The 16,894-nt window shown below is 43.7% G+C and overlaps 1 protein-coding gene across 2 annotated transcripts in view; it reads right to left on the bottom strand.

Annotated features, from left to right (window-relative positions):
• The window catches only part of CAT (catalase), a 37,315-nt gene extending 22,263 nt beyond the window's left edge, over window positions 1-15,052 (bottom strand). The window contains exons 1-3 of one of the 2 annotated variants that reach the window (XM_027115046.1): window positions 14,876-15,052; window positions 1,245-1,416; window positions 78-188 (exon numbers count right to left, since the gene is read on the bottom strand). In XM_027115046.1, the coding sequence (XP_026970847.1) occupies window positions 78-188; window positions 1,245-1,416; window positions 14,876-14,941 (349 nt within the window). In that variant the 5' untranslated portion in view covers window positions 14,942-15,052. The remainder of the gene's footprint in view (window positions 1-77; window positions 189-1,244; window positions 1,417-14,875) is intronic. The other variant, XM_027115047.1, reaches the window with a different exon arrangement.
• Window positions 15,053-16,894: the final 1,842 nt, after the last annotated feature.

Raw genomic sequence — 16,894 nt, forward strand, 5'->3', positions numbered from 1 at the left:
AAATTAAGTTATAAATGCCCCACATAAGGTACACGGTTGAGTTAAGCAACACCAGCAATGCAAACAGACCAACTTACCAACAGTGGAGAAGCGAACTGCAATGGGCGTCCTCTTTCCAATGTGCTCAAACACCTTCGCCTTGGAGTATCTGGTAATGTCATGCGTGACCTCAAAGTAGCCAAAAGCCCCTAAGGAAAAAGACACAGAAATCCTCATCACAAGACCGTCACTCAGGCCATCAGGCCCTCAATAGGCATCTGCATGAGAGAGAAACTGTTGGCTTAGCACTGGCCTTCTGGGAGCTTCCAAGATGATGGGAGAAGGGGAGATAACCAAACACAAAATGATGAGAGCAAAATGCAAAGTCCTAGGTCACTTAGTGCTAAGTTGAGTGCTACACAGCTGGAGCCAAAGAGGAGGAGGAGATGGGTGGGATCAGAAGGAACGAGCCAAGGTTGCCACAAGGACACAGGGCCTGAGAGGCCCCTGAAGTAGAGGCAGGACCTAGGAGAGAAAGAACAGGGTGGAGAGGAGGAGAAAACACAGGGAGAGAAGGATTGAGCATGTACAAAGGTCACCACAGAGCCAAACAACAAAATGAACAGCATATCAAAATCATGAGGGAAAAGACACGCAAAAAAAGCTGGAGAAGATGGAAGAGCAAATAAAGAAATTGGGAAATCCTAACTGGGAGTCCAAGTAAGCAGTTAAAACAAAACAACTTCTTCCTTTCTATCAAGCTTTGTTTTTCCTATTGAGTTTTTAGCTTTCTTTTAAACACCACCCCCATCTTTTGTTTCTCTAATAAAAGCAAGATAAAAGCTTTACAAAAGTTTTCAACAAAAAGGAAAAATCACCACAAACCCACCACACTAACACAACCGTCATCGATTTTGCCCAGTTTATTCCAGTGTTTATCCAGTTAAGTGCACCATCTAAATCTAATTATAATTACAGTATGTCTGTGTCGGTATTTCCATATTTTTACTTCTTCACTAAACTGCAAGATGGACTAAAAGGAAGATTACTTTTATTTTCAGTAAAAAATATTTTATATATAATGTGAAATCCAGGGAAATAACCATCATTTAATTATTGACTCCTCTATTGACAGACATTTTTTCCCTTCCCCCTGGAATGGAGATTTGGCACTTCTATTAAAGGAGCTCTGATCCTTTGAGAAGTAATTTTTAACCCAGGTGTTATGAAACAGTCCTTTTACAACAAATGAACACAGTTCTCACCTGCTCCTTTGGCGTGCACGACTCTCTCAGGAATTCTCTCCCGGTCAAAGTGAGCCATTTCATCAGTGAAAACCACATCCTGAACAAGAAGGGGCCCACGGGGCCCTGCTGTAAGAATATTGAGTTTGTCTCCTATCGGATTACCCGCTCCGGTGGTCAAGACATCAGGTTTCTAAGTGAACATGAGAGGAGAAGAGTGCAAGAGAGTCAGTACAATCACACACTTAATTTCTGCTATCACAGGGCACATCGTTTTGCATTTTTTATACCTTCTACCCAAACTCTTTACATTTCCTGTGTCAAAAGTACTGAAATACTTTTGAAATACAATTGCCTGAAATTTATAGTCAGGTCACAGAAATCCTAAGAAATCTGCTCTGAGCAGCAGGAAGATGGCTAAATAACTCGCCAGCTTGCTCCACCCCTGCTCCAGCTACAGCCGCCGGGCTCCACACAGGAAACCCCAGATACGGATCCTCCCAAACAGATCATATGTGCTGAACATGGAACGTCCAAACTAATAGTGAGACGATGGTCCCCACAGAAGCTATGCCTGTAAATGCTTTCCTCAATCTTATAAACTCTTCCTGACTGCTGCAGAGGTCAAAGCGGGTCAGCCTGTACAATGCATTCATTTCTCTCAAGCAGTGTGTACCAGCTATTTGCAACATCTCTTTTCAATTCCAAAAAAAAAAAAAAAAGTCAGTGGCTTTTATTGTCACTGATAATAAACAATTATTGGTAAGATGGATTATAGTACTCATTTTCTTTTAAACTTCCTTTATTAATTTATTTTATTTATTTATTTTTGGCTGCATTGGGTCTTCGTTGCTGTGCGCAGGCTTTCTCTAGTTGCGGCAAGCAGGGGCTACTCTTCCTTGTGGTGTGCAGACCTCTCATTGCGGTGGCATCTCTTGCTGCGGAGCACGGGATCTAGGCGCACAGGCTTCACTAGTTGTGGCGCATGGGCTCAGTAGTTGTGGCTCACGGGCTCTAGAGCGCAGGCTCAGTAGTTGTGGTGCACGGGCTTAGTTGCTCCGCAGCAAGTGGGATCTTCCCGGACCAGGGCTCGAACCCGTGTCCCCTGCACTGTCAGGCGGATCCTTAACCACTGCGCCACCAGGGAAGTCTCTATAGTATTAATTTTCTAAAGATGCCAAATGTCTCTGAGATGAGATAGGCTGTTTTACGGTAATAAAGAATTCGTTTTCATCCACTCAATTCTCCCATTTCCGTTACATCAGAAGCCTCCCAGCTGTCCCTTCTCTAGAGTGAGGACAGCACTTTTAAGCCTCACATGATCCTGGGCAGCTCCCAGCTGTGGTCACACTCTGCTTTTGACTACAGCCAACTGCCTCTCCCATGACCTCCCCTGGTCACTAGGAAATCAGGGGAGATGCAGAGCTAAGCCACCTCCAACTGGGTGGGTCCAACTCCCAGCCCTGCCAATTACCAGATGTGTGGCTACTAGCAAGTTACTTAGTATTTCTGAGGTTATTTTTCATCTGAAAAATGGACAAAAAATAACTACTTCCCAGGGTTAACACATGGATTAAGAGAACTGAATGTACACAAGATAAGGCCACACACCAGGCAAATACATGTTACTGCTGTACTGGCCATGAGAAAGTGACCTGATACCAGAAACAAAGCATTTCTGGCTTTATTTTTCTAGAAACCATGACAGATGTGTAGGTATCCATCTAGACTCTCTCGCCCTATCCCCTACCCATCCGGCAACAAACCCTTCCAAACTATATGAAAGTTTACATGTCCAGTCTGCAGTTACCACCCAATCACACCACCCTCTTTTGAAGACACACATGCGCTAATAAGTGTGACACTGTATACGTGTTTAAAATCTAAACTAGAAAATGAATCAGAAAAAGAAAGAGTGAAATTGCACAACTTCACCTTTAGTTTAAACCTAAAATCTTGATTTTTCAACCTTGGCTGTCACTGGAATCACCTGGGAACTGTAAGTTTTTTTTTTAATTTATTTTATTTTATTTATTTTTGGCTGTGTTGGGTCTTCGTTGCTATGTGCAGGCTTTCTCTAGTTGGGGCGAGCGGGGGCTACTGTTCGTTGCGGTGTGCGGGCTTCTCACTGCAGTGGCTTCTCTTGCTGCGGAGCATGGGCTCTAGGCACGCAGGCTTCAGTAGTTGTGGCACGTGGGCTCAGTAGTTGTGGCACACGGTCTTAGTTGCTCCGCGGCATGTGGGATCTTCCCAGACAAGGGCTCGAACCCATGTCCTCTGCATTGGCAGGCAGATTCTTAACCACTGTGCCACCAGGGAAGCCCACCTGGAACTTTTTAAAGCACTCGGATGCCTGGCCATCCCCCCTAGAAATTACTGATATAATTAGTCTAGGTGAGGCCCGGGCATCACTGCTATTTTTTCGAGCTCTCCAGGTGATTCCTAAGTGAGGCCAAGATTAACCACCACTAACCTAAAGCTTTTGGATGGTCTACAATTAAAATTGTAAAAAGTCTGAGTAAACTAAGTCTGTCCACCCTTTACATGCTCTTTTCATCATATAATCAAGGCACTAAAGGAAACCTAAAAATGGCAGAGGGGGGGTGGAGGGGAGGAACGTCCCATAAAGGAGAAGAGTATGAGGGAGAATACCAAGCTTAGTAAAAGGAAATGTAAACAGGTCAGAGTGTCATTTACTTTTCTGCATCCCTAATACAGGAAGGAGTTGCTGCTGAGAAACAAATGAGACCACACCACAAGACCCCTCCTCATGACCAGGTCAGTGTGATAAAGTCAAGAATAAAAACCATGCCCAAAGGAGGCAGATGCAGGGCAAGCCGGAGGAGCGAATGAACGAGTGGAGAACTAAAGAATGAGATGGTTTCGCCTGGTGACACTGAATGGAATCTTCGCTTGGCAATGCTGGAACGTTGCCACCACTGGGCCTCCCTCCCCCCAACGCAGGAATCTCCTCCACAACACCCACCCCCTGGAGGAATGAAACCTGGGTTTGTAAGTTACAAATGCAGCATTTGTCATCTCTTCTTATTCCCTGGTCTAATAGATCAATTGTTCTCACTTTTAACACCTTTCCTCACACATGCTAAGGGATATGTAATTTGCTTTTAAAACAAGTGTGGCAGGGAAAGCTTCAACATGGTCAGCAAGACAGAAGGGAGGCCAGTGGGCAAAGACTAAGGAGGAAAAGATCCCCGACTTCAGGGGGTGCTTAGGGCAACATCAGATAAGAAAAACTGACTTCGAGCACAGATAAGAGTATTTACTAGATGAGAAGAAGGACTCAGTATGTTCGCTGAGATGGAGAGAGTTAACGCAATGACGCTTTACTGAAAGTGAGGGTGGAGCTGGGAAACGGACCTCGAAAGCAAATTTTTTTTAATTTATTTATTTTTTTATTTATTTTTTTTGCGGTACGCGGGCCTCTCACTGCTGTGGCCTCTCCCGTTGCGGAGCACAGGCTCTGGACGCGCAGGCTCAGCGGCCACGGCTCACGGGCCCAGCCGCTCCACGGCATGTGGGATCCTCCTGGACCGGGGCACGAACCCGTGTCCCCTGCATCGGCAGGCAGACTCTCAACCACTGCGCCACCAGGGAAGCCCTCGAAAGCAAATTTTTAAAACTCTTTTCTGAAAAAAAGCTAGCTCCATGCAGCGAGCATTGTGATCAGCCCCAGTGTAGACACAATTTGTTTTTATTTTCGTTTGAGCCAAACTTCCAGGAGTCTCAAGCATTTAGAATAATTCTGAACTTGAAGCAGAAAGCAGTGAAAAGCAGCCCTCCAGGGCTGCAAGCAATGACAAAAATGTCCTGGAATGGCAAAACTGGGAAGATGATACCTGCTTATACGAGTACAGTCCGATGAAGCCACTCCCTGCACAAGCTGAGAAGGGCAGAGGTGACGGGGTGGGGGGTGGGGGTGGATAAGGGAGGGAAGAAGAGAAAAAATGAAAAGTCTACAAACAGCAAAGGGAGCAACCATCTGGCAGCGACGATAAGAGCAACAGCGAGGCAGATTTCAGCCAGAGGCTGGGAGAGAAAGGGCTGGAGGGAAAAATAACTCAGAGCTTGTCTGCAGGTCAAGGACACAAAAAGCAGCCACAGCATACCTGGGTCCCATCAGAAGTTCAACAGTCCCAAGGTGGACCCCTCTGCAGGCTGGATGGTGAGGGGGGGCGGCGGCAGGTGGCAGGGGAGCGGGGCATGTGGATTTAGAGCAAGGGCCCCTCAGGCGACTCATCTCAACACTCACTCATTCACCAGCCAGGGTCCCTGTCCTCCCCGTCGCCACAGACCACAGAGGCTGGCAAGAAGCATCCCTGTGTCCTGCACACACAATGCTATGGGTCTGCAGTCTTGGAGGAGGGTGGACAGAGGGCTCCTGAGGGCAGTGAGTGCCAGGAAAACCATAATACAACCATGTCCTGTAGCCTGCGCCCCTGTTTTTCACAAGCATCAAACAAAAGAAACAATATCCCATGACGCAAGCTCTGGGCTTTCTCCAGGAATATGATGGAGTGTGGTTACTGCTGGTCCAAAGCTAATTAGAAAGGACAAACACAGAATCAATGCAGTTGACAGAACTGCATATGTTCTGTATATATTCCTCATTTCCCTCTGTAACTACCATTTCTCAAGCACCTGCCATACACAAGGCCTTATCCTAGCTACCTTCATTCAAGCCTCCCAAGAACCCAGTGAGATAAATGTCATTACTCCCATTTAATGGGTGATGCCACATGCTCAGAGAATTTAAGTAACTTTACACAGATTTCAACGTGGCAGCACACGCTTACCTGCAACATATAACAAGTATGGAAGGGCAAAGATGTACCTGCCTACTTGCTGATTATTGGGGGGTTTTTGTTTGTTTGTTTTTTAACTCAGTGCAAGGTCACTTTACAACTAGAATTTTTTTAAGACAGAAGAGCTTTTCTGTTGCTGGACAACAGAAAAGAGCTCCCTCTCTTTTCTAGAGAGCTCCCTCTCTAGAAAAGCAGCATCAGTACCTGTTAATGTGTTTACATCTTTCTGGCTGCCAATTCCTCATGACATTCATACATGCTTCTCCTGGACCGCTCTTCCTGCCCCGCCCATGCCACCCCATGAGCTGGGCCAAGGGCAACCTCTTGTGCCCCACAGAATAAATATTATAATTGTCTGTGTGCTTCACAGTTTTTCCTCTCTAGACAGCACACTCCTTTTGCATCTATAGCCCTGACACCTGCCACAGTGCTCGGTTACCAACAAGTGCACAACCAATGCTGTGGATCCAACATGGGAATGAATTAAACTATGGACCAATATGAAATGGCCAAGAAGGATTATTTCTAAAAAGGAGGAGGATACAACAATAGTCTATGCCTCTCCCTGCACCTCCCCTCCAAAAAATAAAAGAGAAATATTTGAACTTATAACTTCATATTCTGATCAATCACCTTCAGACAAACTTCTTATAAAAACTGCTGCAGAAATTGGCAAAGAAGTACTTTGGCCTGGCTAAAAACTGGCACCGTGATTAGAAAGAAGGACTCAAAGTTAAAGTAAGGGCTTCCCTGGTGGCGCAGTGGTTGAGAGTCCGCCTGCCGATTTAGGGGACACGGGTTCGTGCCCTGGTCCAGGAGGATCCTACGTGCCGCCGTGTGGCTAGGCCCGTGCGCCATGGCCGCTGAGCCTGCGCAAAGTTAAAGTAAAATTCCACTTTGGCTTTGTTGTTTGTATTTTTTGGCTCAAACTAAGACACGGATGAAGAAATTTTCCTGGGAGGAGTCAGGTTGGCTTTCTCTGACGAAATATTTTATCAACCTAGCTTCCACTGATTAGTGCCCACTGCTGACACAATTTCCAAGAACTTGCTACCCATCTTAGTTTTCCTTTTTTAAATTGAAAAACAGTGGTCATGCAAACCATCCCCAACTTTCAATCCCAACAGAGTCATAACGACAGCTTCATTTTCCCAGAGATCAATACAGAATATACCTAGTATTTAGAGCAAATCACTGTCTATGACACACCCGTGTACAGAAAACCAAAGACAGTCCTGGTCCTCAGATTTCTTGGTGCTCCAGGCCTCTGTCCTGATCCAAAGAAGAGGGGAGACTTCCCCTGATGGGGCAGTTTGGGAAAGGGACCCAGGCCTACACAGGGCTCCACTCTCTCCCCTTTGGAAACCAATGGCTGCAGGCAGCAGCCACTCCTCTGGTCATCTTCAGAGCTGCCTAAACACAAGGGGTAAATAAATTCAGCTCAGGAGAGCCGTCTCAGCAGGCCCTCTTGGCCAAAACTCCTAAGCCACGTTCTCCAGTCAAGCCTCTACCGATAATAAAGGTGATTCTGGATTCCTCTCATGCCACCGACTCCCTGCTTCTCTGTCAGCTTAGGTGTGCAACGTGTACGTGAGAGGCCTAACCTACTAGACGCGCTCAAGCCTCAAAACAACAAACAGCAGCTTGCTCTGCGGGCGTTGTTCTAAACTCTTTACTCGGTGATCACATTTAATCCATCTCTCCGAGGTAAGGACTATAATAATCTCCATTACACAGAAGAGGAAACTGAGGCACCAAGAAGTTATACAACTTGCTCAAGGCCACCCACCTAGAATGGGACAGAAGCAGAATTTGAACCCAAGCAGACTGGCTCGAGGACCCAAATCTTACCCACACGCTATAGCACCTCTCAAAACAACATAGCTAACGTCTCCTGCACATATTCTTCAGGCTGGGTAATTGACATGTATTCATCTACACACACGTTTTAGATAAATGAATTCTCACAGCAATACTGCAAAGTAAGGAGAATTATTATTCCATTTTCAATATGGGAAACCAAAGAGGAGGGAGGTGAAGTAACCTGGCCGGTGGTCAAGCCTCAATCTGAACCCTGTCTGACTATAAAGCCTGACCCCTCACCTGACCCCCTAAAAGTTTAAGCCACATAAACTTCGTTTACAACCACCCTAGGGAGGAGAAAGACGGACTTAAGAGACATATCAACCAATGTAGTGTGTGAACTTTATTTGCATCTGACTTTGAACAAAGTGTTAAAAAAAGAGAGACGGACAGTGTCAGGGGTCCCCAAGACCACCCCGGGTTCAGTGATTCCCTAGAACTCACAGAACTTAGCATCTAGGCATACTCAGGCCGTTATTTATTACAGCATTTAAGTACAAAGCAAAATAAGCAAGGAGGAAAGGCACAATGAAGTCCAGAGGAAACCAGCACAAGCTTCCAAGAATCCTCTCCCAGAGTCATGCAAGACATGCCTAATTTCCCCAGCAAGCTGTGGCAACTCCCGTGAAACGCTGTCTCACAGGGAAGCTCCTTAGAGACTTGGCACCCAGGGTTTGTACTGGGGGCTGATCATAGAGACACCCTCTGACTCCCGGAAGGAAAGCAGGTGTTCAGCATAAATCACACTGTTTGCACAAATGGCTTAGGCACTGTGAGCCACTCTTACCAGTTAGGGTGGTGGGAACCCTCCAGAAAGCCAAGGTCCAGATGCCAGCTAACCTTGCCAAGAGGCCTTTCTAAGGGCAGCAGTCTCAGGCCTGCTTGGAAACTCTTTTCTGCACAGAGACAATCTGGGAAACTGATCATGCTACTTGGAAATGTGAGGATGTGAGGTATTACTGTTCATTTTGTAGATGTGACCACGGTATTATTAAAAAAAAAAAGTCTTATCTTTTGGAGATATATCCTAAAATATTCACAGATAAAATGATACAGTGCCTGCTATTTGCTTCAAAAATGGGGTGGGGGGGAGTTGGTGGGATAGAAATTCATTATTGAAGCTGAGAAACAAGGCACTTGGAGGTTCGCTAAACTATCCTCCCTATTCAGTTCTGGTTTGAAATTTTCCACAATATAAAGTTTTGGGTTTGTTTGTTTGTTTTTCCATGAAGAATCAAAGAGAAATGTCTAAGAAGAGAAATGAGGGAGAAGTTGAAGCAAGGGAGAGGAATAGGGGACCGCATCATACATGAGTGGTAGCCCTGAGCAGGCAGACTCAGCACTGCACTCAAAATATACAACAGACCAGGTGATGAACGCTGGCTCCTGCCCAGACAGGGCTTACTGTCACTAGAAAAAGTGGAAAACCCTAACTTCCATGTCGGCCACTTACTCCTCAACTCTGGATTAAGTCTGATGTGCTTTTCATTTTCAGCATCAGAGAGTGACTCACCTCAATACCACATCACACTGAGGGGGTTTTCTAGCACACAATCAGTGAACTGACAACACTAGGAAATTTTTCTGACTGCCTGAAAGGCTGAAAACTACGCTTTCTGGGCTCTAAGTGGACACTTCATCACTGGGATATACTTCATTTTGTAAGTTGACTTCATCATGGTTAAGCCACTAAGGGTCTCAGTATAAGTCAAGAACAGTTGGTCATTCTAAGCTCAAGAGGCGAGAAGGAGTTTTCATTCTACTTTACTAATTGCCTAAGTTATTCTATACCATCTGCCTGGAGAACTGCCATTCAGTAAAATACTAAGTAATACATAATGGAAAAAGTGAAATCCAATAAATGTAAGAAAAGACCAAACTGTGTTTTTCATCAAGAACCAAATGGGTCCTGTTGGTACTAAACAAAGTATACTAAAGTATCACTGAAGTGACAACAGGCCATCTCAGCAGTGTGCTAACTGGTATGGGATACGGCCTTAGGCTGACAACAATACACTCACTGCTCAAGGAACAATAGGATCTCACAGGCGTAAGTGGCACTGAGAAAACCGGACAGCTGCATGTAAAAGAATGAAATTAGAACACTCCCTAACACCATACACAAAAATAAACTCAAAATGGATTAAAGTCCTAAATGTAAGACCGGACACTATAAAACTCTTAGAGGAAAACACAGAAAGAACACTCTTTGACATAAATCACAGCAAGATCTTTTTTGACTTGCCTCCTAGAGTAATGGAAATAAAAACAAAAATAAACAAATAGGACCTAATGAAACTTAAAAGCTTTTGCACAACAAAGGAAACCATAAACAAGATGAAAAGACAACCCACAGAATGGGAGAAAATATTTGCAAAAGAATGAACGGGCAAAGGATTAATCTCCAAAATATATAAACAGCTCATGAAGCTCAATATTAAAAAAACAACCCAATCAAAAAATGGGCAGAAGATCTAAATAGACATTTCTCCAAAGAAGACATACAGATGGCCAAGAGGCACATGAAAAGATGCTCAACATCACTAATTATTAGAGGAATGCAAATCAAAATGCATTGATGCAATGAGGTATCACCTCACACCAGTTAGAATGGGCATCATCAGAAAATCTAGAAACAACATATGCTGGAGAGGGTGTGGAGAAAAGGGAACCCCCTTGCACTGTTGGTGGGAATGTAAATTGATACAGCCACTATGGAGAACAGTATGGAGGTTCCTTAAAAAACTAAAAATAGAATTACCATATGACCCAGCAATCCCACTACTGGGCATCTATCCAGAGAAAACCATAATTCAAAAAGACACATACACCCCAATGTTCATTGCAGCACTATTTACAATAGCCAGGTCATGGAAGCAACCTAAATGCCCATTGACAGACAAATGGATAAATAAGATGTGGTACATATATACAATGGAATATTCCTCAGCCATAGAAAGGAATGAAACTGGGTCACTTGTAGAGACGTGGATGGACCTAGAGACCATCATACAGAGTGAAGTAAGTCAGAAAGAGAAAAACAAATATCGTACATTAACATATATATATGGAATCTAGAATAATGGTACAGATGAACCAGTTTGCAAGGTAGAAACAGAGACACAGATGTAGAGAACAAACGTATGAACACCAAGGGGGGAAAGTGGAGGGGGTGTGGTGGGATGAATTGGGAGATTGGGATTGACATATATACACTAATATGTATAAAATAGATAACTAATAAGAACCTGCTCTATAAAAAAATTAATAAAATTAAATAAAATAAAAAAGATCTCACAGGCAAGCAAAGAACTGCCTGTCCTTGAACTGCATGGGGGAAACAGGAGCAAATGCCTGAAGAAAATAAAAAATTATTCCAAGGATTCCAGGGAAGAAAACTAGTGGGTAGTGTTTTTTCTTGTTTAATTAATTAATTTATTTATTCATTTATTTATGGTTCGTTGGGTCTTCCTTGCTGCGCACGGGCTTTCTCTAGTTGTGGCAAGCGGGGGCTACTCTTCATTGCAGTGCACGGGCTTCTCGTTGTGGTGGCTTCTCTTGTTGTGGAGCACAGGCTCTAGGCGTGCGGGCTTCAGTAGTTGTGGTTTGCGGGCTCTGGAGTGCAGGCTCAGTAGCAGTGGCACACGGGTTTAGTTGTTCCGTGACATGTGGGATCTTCCCAGACCAGGGCTTGAACCTGTATTCCCTGCACTGGCAGGCAGATTCTTAACACTGCGCCACCAGGGAAGTCCCTAGTGGGTAGTTTATTTTGTTCTTTTTTTTTCTATCGGTAGATATTAATCCAATGTTATCAGTAATCACTTTTTTTTAAAGTAGGTCTGGATGGACTCCATTGACTGTGCTTTTTTAAAAAATTTTTATTGAAATATAGTTGATTTATAATATTGTGTTAGTTTCAGGTATACAGCAAAGTGATTCATATATATATATATATATATACAGCACCTGGCCCATACATGACTGTACTTAAAATATGGGCTATGAATTAAGGATAATAAGACAAACAATCCAATGTTTTAAAGGACAAAAGATTCGAACAGATACATCAAAGAAATATATACCAATGGTCAAATAAGCATATGAAAAGATGCTCAGCATCACTGGTCATCAGAGCAATGCAAATACCACTTCCTACCCACCAGAATGGCTTAAATTAAAAGAATGACAATACCAAAAGATGGCAGGATGTGGAGCAACTGGAACTCTCAAACTCAGCTGATGGAACTGTAAAATGGTACAACTGCATTGGAAAAAGGCTTACGAGTTTCTCACAAGACATTCAATTACCTTATTCACTTACCCAGCAATTCTACTCATAGGTATGTTTTAAAAGAAATAAAAGCATATGTGTACAAAAAGATTTATATAAGATTCTTTATAGAACCTTTATTCATAACAGCCACACGCTGGGAATAGCCCAGGTGCCCAGCAACCGGATAAACATGTGGTGGTCTAATCATACAATGGAATACTACTCGGCAATAAAAGAACCATGGATACATGCAATGACGTGAATGGAATTCTAAAACATTTTTTAAAATCTTAAAACATATTTGCTGAATGAAAGCAGCATTACACAAAAAGTACATAAATCGATGGTTAAAAAAGAAAATCAACATGGTTGCCTGAGGCAAGACTGCAGGGGTTGCAGGAAAAGACTGGAAACAGCATGAGGGAACATTCCAGGGTAATGAGAATCTTCTGTACCCTAATAAAGGAACCGGATGCACAGGTGTTCATATTTATCAAAAAGCAGAGAATGGTGCACTTAATATTTGTATATTTCCTTGTATATAACAATGGTGCACTTAATATTTGTATATTTCCTTGTATATAAATTTTGCCTTAAAAGCATAAATAAGCATTGAATTCTGTTAATTTGCATGCTTACTGTTTAGGGGTCAAGTCTGCTGATGTCTACAACTTACTCTGAAATGCACCTCCAAAAAACAGGTTAAAAGATGTATGAAGGGACAGACAGATGGAATAACATGTAATAAAAAAATATACAGCAAAAAAAAATGTGGTGGATATATGGGCATACACTACATAGTTCTTCCCACTTTTCTGAATGTTTGAAAATTTTCAAAAGAAAGCACTGAAAAATTACAAAGGCCACGTGACATATGCAAAATTCCATTCGGTGGGGGGAGTCACCTCAAAGAAATAAGCAGTTTTCACTCAGAGCAGCTCAAGTAAGAAACAAGACATCAATGTGACTGCCAATCAGGACAATGTAAACAGTGCACTGAGATGCATGGGCAGAGGAGACAGCAGTATTTCAACTAGAAGTACCCAAATTATAGATGCGCTTTGCGAGCCAGCTGTTTCTCACATGGGTGACCAGGTAGGGTAAATAACCAGCGAGGTCATAATAACTTAAAAACAGTTAATGATTCTCCCAAACAGTGAAGAGGCAAGCTAGTCTCAGGGGAGTCCTTTAAAGAGAATAAATTTTGTTTTATGAAAAACTCACTACATTGTCCATATTTTTTTCAGTTCACCAAGTATTCATGAAAACCTCCATGTGAACAAGGATGCAGCAACCACTGGGTATGGAGAGAGTCCTGGCTCCAAGAAGCTGAGTTCTAACCTTGACCCTGCCACTAACTAGCCACCTGTCCTTGATTGATAAGATGCTAAGTCTCTCTGGGTCACTTTGACTAAGAACTCATGAAAAACTAAATACCCTAGTAGCATATAAGGAGCAAAATGATAAATTTTCCAGGCTCTTAGAAGAGAATGGCAGCCTTCTCACAAACAGGGAACTATAAGGCAATCCATGGGAACTCAGCATTAATACTAGTTCATTAACACTAACCTGGTTTTAAGAAAGAGCGCTAGACATGACTCTGGTCCTCTCTCTGCCATTAACCAGCCACCATGGGAACTGGGCAAGTAAGTCCCTCAGACTCTCTGGGCCAATTTGACAAAAGAAGACTCAAAACAGAAGTGCAGAAACTAACACAGTATTGTGAAGTAATTATACTCCAATAAAGATCTATTAAAAAAAATAATAAATGCTCTCATCCCATCCAACCTTCTCAGAGATGCCCTTCAAGGCTCTGCACCCCAGGGTACAGGCCAGGAATGCCTAGCCCACCACCACTGGGCTGAAATCCTACTCATCTTTAAAGCACTTGTTCAGATGTCACCTGCTTTGAGAAGCCTGCCAGCCCAGTTGGTCACTCCCTGTACACTCTGCAATTAACCTATATTAGCGCCCTCACCACATTGGATGGTAATCATTTGTTTATCTGTCTTGTCTCCCAGACTGGACTTGGAGCTTCTGTGTGGTGCAATTCTGGCCTCATTGGAATTTGTACCACTCACCCAGCACTGTTCCTAGCACATGCTGGCACTCAAAGCATATGTGTAAATAAGTGCATTAATTAATCACTAAGGTCACTTCTAGCTCTAAAATGCTAGACTTGATGTTTTTAAGTGCAAAAGAAATCATGGGTGTAAAAATCTTTTTATTTAGTTGTTTTATGCTGTGTGTACGGTGCTGCGGACGTCGACATGATAAAACACGGTTCCTGTCCCCCGGTACCCCACAAATATGAAAGCTGGTAGTCACTGAGCAAGGGCAAAGCTAGAGCCAGTTCCGACTTCCCCCCTCACTTCCTTTCCTGCAGCTGCAGCTCTCTGCCTCCTTCCACATGAGCCTTAACTCCTGCCTCAAGCTGCGACCTCTGTCCCAGCTGGCAAAAGCGCAAAATTATAAGCCAACCACCCGCGACCTGCGGCCCACGACAAATCCTGGACACACACGCACACCCACACACACACACACACACACACACACACACACACACACACACACACCCCGCCCGTTATCTTGGTACAGCCGAACCGCCGCGCTGGAGAAGCAGGGGCGGTTACTCGCCGACACCTAGCTTTCTGCGCGGACCGTAGGGCCGTCTCAGAGAGCGCAGGGTGTACCTGCACGGCTCGCTGCTCCTTCCAGAGCTTCATCTGGTCGCTAGCTGGATCCCGGCTGTCCGCCATTATGTCTGGCGCTGCAAAACGCTGCAGGGCACCTCTACTCTCGCGTCTCCAGCCCCGCGGCTAAAATTGGCTACTTCAGACTCCGCCCCTCAGCTCCGGCCCCCCCCTTGTCCCGCCCCCCCTGGAAGGACCGCCTCCTGATTGGCCGCTCGAGCGCCAGGCGGGATGGGATTGGAAACCAAATAGGGGCGGGGCTGGAACTCGGAGGGGAGAGGTTGGGGAGAGGTTGGGGAGGGGTTGGTAAAGGTGGGGAGACCCGCGGCTCAGACCCCCTAACCTCGGGATTAAGGAACCTAGGGCCGGGGCCCCGAGTACCAGGACGTGACTCTCTCCTCGGTTCATCAGCATCCTTCAGGTTGCCCTGGGACGCAGCGGTTGGTGGACTGCCAGTTTTGTTGAGGGAAAGCTTAGGTCCTGCTGGGTGCGGCTTTGAACTCTGTAAATATGCTCTCAGCTCTTAAAAAAAAAGAAAAAGAAATTCTGGGTTGAGTTCATCTGTGCAAAATGAAGTTTTGTCATGTTCTAATGTTAATATTGTTTACAACTGAAGGATTGATGGAATTTGGAATAAATGCATACACTGATTCTGCATTTAAGTATGACCAGTGGTCACACTCTCAAATGTTGCATTATTTCTTCTTTGTTACAGATTATGCACAGAAAGACGTGCCTTTTTAAAAAACACAGAAAAGCAAAATATTGGCAAGTTCTAAATGATCTTAATAGTCTAAAATACATAGGAAGAAAATTCAACCTTTTAGACTCCCTTTTTGGTTCAGAAGCTCCCCATTTTTGAGTGTCTACTATGTGCTAGACACTGCTGATGGTTGCCAGACTCTATCACTTAATCTTCACAACAAAAAGACATTAAAGATCAATGAAGTCTCCCCACCATGACAGTATAAACAAGCATCAAGAGGTTGGCTTGCTCCTGATGTAGAATAATTAACTAAGTTAACTAAGATGCTCAAACCCACTATTTATTAGTAGAAATGCTGGCATAGAGTTTAGAAAATCTCTTCAGTAAGTTAATGGGGCTGATTTTTGAGGTGTTCGAGCAGTGCATTTTAATAAGTGAAATAGCAGAATATATTTTGTGACATTCCGGAAGAAAGTTGCTCAAGAGTTCAAAGATGCAAACAAGTTCTATGACTTATTTTATGAAAATATCTTCAGTTGGTGTTTTACTCATGTCAAGATGCTTAATTAGATGAAGTGTGAAAGGAGGACTTTCTTGTCCCCAGCTAGAGAGATTGTCTACAAAGTTGGAGACAATTGCCTTGGCATAATAAAGCTAGGGAAAAAATGGGACTCCTAGACCTCAACAGAGATCTGTACTCCTACAACTTCTCATCCTGAGGCCACATCATAGATTTTTCTTCCACTCTGTGAACCTCCCACTCATAGGGCATCACACTTATTCTTCAGATCTTCCCTTCCCTCAGTTGTTTCCATCCTCGTGTGGTCAGGGATTGCCTTATTCCAGACAGGCTGTCACTCTTTTCTTTTACTTGTGGGTTCATATCACTTTTTATGCTTGAGCTTGTCTTTGAAATGTTAGCATACTGTTAGGGCTCTAGTTCAGTCACATTTGTATGAAAAAGGATTTTTGTGAATAGAACTGGAAATCTAACCACTGTTTATAACATTATTTGCATGAGAATAAGTCTTTCAAGTTGAAATTAAGTGAAAGGAGCTAGGGAGGGCTACCAAAACTTTTTGCCAAGTCACATTACGCTTACCAGACCTGTTAGAAAACCCTAAAGTAAGAAATAAAAACACAGGGCCCGTAGACAACTTCCAAGTATTCAATAATGTACATGATTTCTCCAGTGGTTCTGTGTAAATCTCATCTCCTGTACCCACTGATGCATATGTCTCCTTATTTTAAAGGCCCTTTGTTTCCTGGGCCTCAGCTACTCAGCGGTAGGACTTTTGATTCTTTCCAGTTTT

Source organism: Aethalodelphis obliquidens, unplaced genomic scaffold (genome assembly GCF_003676395.1).
Source record: "Aethalodelphis obliquidens isolate GAN/ISIS:26980383/991018 unplaced genomic scaffold, ASM367639v1 scaffold14, whole genome shotgun sequence".
Lineage (NCBI taxonomy): Eukaryota > Metazoa > Chordata > Mammalia > Artiodactyla > Delphinidae > Aethalodelphis > Aethalodelphis obliquidens.